At 35.7% G+C, this 5,514-nt stretch overlaps 1 protein-coding gene across 1 annotated transcript; it reads left to right on the plus strand.

Annotated features, from left to right (window-relative positions):
- The first annotated feature begins 2 nt into the window (after positions 1 to 2).
- LOC135072019 (peroxisomal membrane protein 2) lies at positions 3 to 3,474 on the plus strand. Its single transcript, XM_063965942.1, has 4 exons — positions 3 to 221; positions 922 to 1,014; positions 2,189 to 2,474; positions 2,837 to 3,474. Exons 1-4 carry the CDS (start codon positions 133 to 135, stop codon positions 2,921 to 2,923), a joined length of 555 nt encoding a protein of 184 aa, XP_063822012.1. The 5' UTR covers positions 3 to 132; the 3' UTR covers positions 2,924 to 3,474.
- Positions 3,475 to 5,514: the final 2,040 nt, after the last annotated feature.

Here is a 5,514-nt window from a genome sequence, read left to right on the forward strand (position 1 = left end):
GTCTCAGTGCTCCATTGATAAACAAATATCAGTCGGCCTTCTGTCGTGACCACGCAAATTGTTATCGTGAATTATTTACTGCTTTTTCTGTACGAGTGGATGAGGTGTCATTAGGAAGACAAAAGTGCAAAAATGGCTTTATCAAAACCGATTATGTCGCTAATGGCATCATATTTACAGAATTTGTATTTACACCCAGTGAAAACGAAATCGATAACAAGGTAAGAATTTTATTAATATTGCGAGCCGTTTTAATTGTTTTTATGTGCTATTTATATAATCGCAAACAAAGTGTACTGTAATTACCTACACTTATGTTTATTACTGATACTGAGAAGCAAAACTTGTTATGTAAATATTTTCTTAATATTATTTTGCAACTTTTTGTTATCATTACACATAGAACAAGATAGTGATATAATACTTATCTCATACTAACTGTACATCGAAGTTCATTTTCGATAATGTACTTTGACCTTTTAGTCATAAAACTGTTATTAGCTTATTAAGTAGCTAATTTAACTTGTTTGCCAGACCTACCAACTCGTATGCATTCTTTTCAGCCATAAATAAGTGAAAGGCATTCATATCATGTTGCTTTAGTCAATGGAACATCGAAATGTAACTCTTGTTTATAATTGGTAATTATTATAACAATGTCGAACATGACACTGCTTTATGCTAACTTAAAATAACAGCTACCCTGAAATTTATCGAACAGTATACTTATAAAGTATTTGTTTATTTATTTTATGAGTTGGTACTTAGTTGTTACTTTGAATACCTACTTGTTTTCTGTCATATTTTATTCGATTTTAGAAAATGCCTTGCTAAATGTTTTGAAGTCAACAGTATTCAAGTTTGGATACTATTTTAATATTAATTAATAAACCGTGCTCAAAAAGTATGTAATGTTTTCAGTTGCGTCGTGGGCACGACAGCATGCGTGGCCTCCCAGCTGATGGCCGGCGATTCCCTCAAGCTAGACCCGATTCTGGCCTATGGTTTATATGGGTAAGTTGTACTTCCAAAACTAGCTCTTGTATTCAAGTAGGTAGTACTTAAACACAAGTAATTAACTTTTAATTTGATGAACTCTTAACACTTGATTAATTATTATAATTTCTCCTTTTAACTCATTAAACATATTTATTTTCTTCACATTGGGCTTAGTATTGAGACAATATTTGACAGATATTAGGTACACACGACAGCACATAAGAAAGATACAATAGTTTATCTATCTGTGATACATTATTTGCTAGTGTGCTAATCGGTGCATTGGCCTGGCATATACCCGTATTGTGAAGACTGGTGCCTGAAGTAGGTTCTGAAAGAGCCTGTGTTTTTACTGCCATTTACTGCCTCATTAGAATCGTCCAAGCTCATTAGGCAATATAACCACACTGTTCCCATGCCGCCTTATGTTGGTATTCCGCCCGGCCCGCGCCATATCGCTAAACGACCTAATTCCACCAGCCCCCTTCCATCATCGGGGAACCAACGCAGTTTAGCGTACCATCCCTACATTGTCGACATTCCACCAGCTCGCACTAAGCGTTTCCACGACTCGTTTATAATGCGAACAGCTAGGGACTGGAATTCGCTGCCTGCTGCTGTATTTCCTGAACACTATAATCCGGGCGTTTACAAGGCGAGAGTGAATAGGCACTTACAGGGCAGATATGTACCATCCTAGACTGCATCTCACTTAACACCAGGTGCCATTGCGGTCAAATACCTGCCTTGTCTAGCATAACAAAAGGTGAGTATAGACTAGAGCATTTGTATGTAATGTAAAGTTCTTGCGAATGGTACATTACAGATACAATTTAGGACGTTTGGTTCGTGACAGGGTTGATCGTGTTACACTGGACATTTCACAAAGCGGCTTGTTGTTACTAGTTACTGCTCTAGCTAGCTAGTCTATACTAACCTTAAGTATTCTGCCCACCCATCGCGCATCGGCATGAGACTGTTTTTCGTGTCTACTTTTCATGCAATGACTGTCCTTGTCTAAAAAAGCGTGTAACGTATGCAAACACGTGCATAGTTTTATTTCACTTACGTGCTATTTATAACGCTTGTATAGGTTTTGCCTCAAGCCGCTCGCCGAATATAGGTATAAAAATTGAATTTCCATTGACAGTTATAATGCGGCACAACATTAATGGCATTGTCATTTCAGATTACTATTCGGCGGATCCATACCACACTATTTCTATGAAGTAATAGAGAGGATATTCCCCGAGGAAGTGGTAGCGTTTCCATTAGCAAAGAAGCTGCTCTTCGAACGGTTGATCTTCGCTCCTGTGATGCAAGCGTTCTCGCTTTACACGCTAGCGCGGTTCGAGGGAAAGAATCACGCGGCGGCAGTGAAGCAGTTAATGGCTCTGTACCTGCCTGTACTGCAAGCCAACTGGAAGTGGCTGACTCTGTTCCAGATCATCAACTTGGCGTTTGTACCTCCTATGGTAAGTATAAATTATACTTTCTTACTATGTAGGTTGTTTCAAATGTAAGAACGAACCAACTTTTATCTGTGTGTAAAGTTACTCTTTATCGTAGTATGTAAAAATAAATTGTATACTAATCTGATTATCTTGTAAGCAAAGAAAAGCTGAATTTACGATCTCTTTTATTATTTAACTGTTTGTAATAAGTATGTTGTTGTAACGCTTTATATCATTAACTATCAGCATTTTTATGTAGGCGTTAAATCATGCGTAACAGTTGCACAGTAAAAGTAGCTTTTATTTCGTACAAGATAAGGCTTTTTTTGTAAAAAAAAAAATGTTTTTTCTCATTTATTAACTTACTTCGTTTTTTGTTTCAGTTAAGAGTTCTCTTCATGAACTTCGTTGGATTGGGCTGGGCCATATTCCTAGCAAATAAGAGGCGTCAAAGCCAGAAGAAAGAATAAAATAAATTCGCCCAAGAAAAAACGCGAAGCATTTAGCGGGAACATAACGATCGAGGTGCTGGTAGTATATTGTGGTAACTAAACGAATTATATCTTATTTTAAGTTACCCTTATGGGGCAGTGAGAATATTACACAATATTTTGAACCTAATAACGGGCCGTTTAGGGTCCCACCCTGCCATATAAGGGTGAAGGAAGGTAAACACTAAACACATTCCTAATACTTAAGTCACTATGGTTGTAAATAGGTACTTTATAAGTGTTAAATTTTTACTTAAGTATATTATATTGCAATATTTTTGTATGTATAAATCTAAGGTTTTAATAAAACATTTAATGCATTTGTATTACTTACTTTATTTTACAACAGCAATGTATTCCCAATTATTTACTTTCTAAATATTTTTTAAGAAGTCTTTATAACTTGCCTATTTTACTATGATCAAATCAGCAAAATCAATTCATCCAGTTAATGGTGCTCGAGGGAAGCTTTATATTATACAAACATCTATACATTCAATTGAAGATGTATAATAAAACTGTTATTCGTATTTGTATGACTATTATTCAATATTATCATTGTTTCACATTCCACTTATTGCTTACGGTTAAATATTTTTCACATTTTTAATACACTAAAGAATTCGCTGATAATTTTATACGCGTTACGTCACAAGATGTGTAAATATAATAATAGAGTCTACATGACTAGAAAACTTAAAAATTTAGTGTAAATAGTAGCTGTCAATAAATATATTGCACTTTTAGCCTAAGAGTATTTAGTTTAAAATTATATAAGACTAGATCTGGAATATTTATTTTTGACTAGGTATCCGTAAAATTAAACGTACAAATAAATTAGCAATTATAACATCAAATAAAAACAACCAAAACATTACAAAAATAATGTTTTGAAATTAATTCACATTAAATATTTTGACTAGGAGTTGAGTATTTTGAATTAATATAAATAAATTAAAAACATGTAATATAATTTGGCCCTTGCGAGTTGCATTTTGACCTTTGACTTAACATTGGAGCGATATCTACCACTACTACTCTGATATCAGTCCGAAATTCGAGTTATCGCGAGATATATTGTTATGTATGATTTATCAGTAAATAAAAACTAAATTGTTGAATAAGTAATCCTTTGTGACAAGATTACACAATTACGTAACTGCACCATTCTTCGTTGGGTGCCAAGATAAAAATTTCTAAGTAGTAAAATGAAGTATCTGGTAAACTCTTAACTATTATTGAAGTAATCCTATGGATTGCAAAGAGACCAGGTACGCGAATCGTGATAACCTTATACATTATTCTACATATCCATTTTCATATCTAGACTGATGAAGCTTATCAAATCATTCCATAGCTGATTATCAGCAAATGATTTAAGTCGTAAATGCTGTTAAATGTTTCCAATTATTATAATATTGTCGACCACTTACGAAATATTTTACATTTCAGACAATTAATTTATTGTCTACGTACTCCAATTTTGAAAATAACTTGGTAACAAAAATATAAAGTTTCGCAAGCAGTCACAAATAAACAATTTTAGTAAACAACAGGTACCTATTATGGGCTGGCGTTATATGCGCGAACTTTTGGTGGTACGTTGGTACGCCTTGTATCACGCGAGCGTGTTATTTCTTGCTCAAAAAGAATTTTGTCCTAAGTTAATCCTGATGTTTCCTATAGCTCCAGACACCTTTGTATCTTAGTGCAAATTAATTCATCTAGTATCTACAATACGGTTAATTTGATAGCGACCGTCGCCTGAACACTAGCAGGGCTATTGAATACTGTTACCTACAGAGTCGGACTGCCCCCTTACAGTTAGTATGTTTAGTACATTAGTATCCAATCTTTTATTAGAATTAGTGTAGAGCCATTCGGACCAGTCCGACTCTGGTTACCTATCATTGATGTTATTTAATTTTTACATTCGAGATTCTGGGGCCTGTTACTTAAGGATGATGGCAGCTGACGTCACCAGGAGTCCGGCCCAGTTGCTGACGTCACCAGGAGTCCGGCCCAGTTGCTGACGTCACCCGGAGCCCGGCCCAGTCGCTGACGGCTGCAGTTACTCTCTTTCTGGCTTGGGGGACCGTGACCAGCTGCGCTGCGAGGAGCGGCTGCTGTAGTAGCTCCCGGTCGAAGCCGTGGAAGGCGTGGGCCGCCGGTAAGGGATCGGCCGCTTCCTAGCGCTGTTGTGTTATTTGTGTTAGTAAGCATGCTGGACAGTTAAGACAGTTATACTCCATGCAAAAAGACATTCTAGATAGGTAATGATTTAAGGTGAAGTTACTGTTTATAGATGATAGTGTTGGCTTGCTCTGAGGCAGCTTGGAAATGTACGATTATTATTTATATTGTTAGTGCATAATGAGTTTTTAATGAGTGCAATTAGTTAAAATAATTTAGTGATTGTAGATAATTAAGTAGAACTTACCTCACAAGCCTTTGCAACTTATTTATTTGTCCTAGCTTGCCTTTTAATTAAAAAACAAAATGTTGAAAGAACGGTCTACTAAAATTATATAGCTCTATCTACCATGCGGCATAGCAAAATAAAAAACAGC

Source organism: Ostrinia nubilalis, chromosome 5 (assembly GCF_963855985.1).
Source record: "Ostrinia nubilalis chromosome 5, ilOstNubi1.1, whole genome shotgun sequence".
Taxonomy (NCBI): Eukaryota; Metazoa; Arthropoda; class Insecta; order Lepidoptera; family Crambidae; genus Ostrinia; species Ostrinia nubilalis.

Coding starts and splice junctions, on each gene's coding strand:
- LOC135072019 (XM_063965942.1), top strand. CDS start 133: ATGGCTTTATCAAAACCGATTATGTCGCTAATGGCATCATATTTACAG. Junction 1,015..2,188: donor CTGGCCTATGGTTTATATGG/GTAAGTTGTACT, acceptor TTGTCATTTCAG/ATTACTATTCGGCGGATCCA. Junction 2,475..2,836: donor TGGCGTTTGTACCTCCTATG/GTAAGTATAAAT, acceptor TTTTTGTTTCAG/TTAAGAGTTCTCTTCATGAA.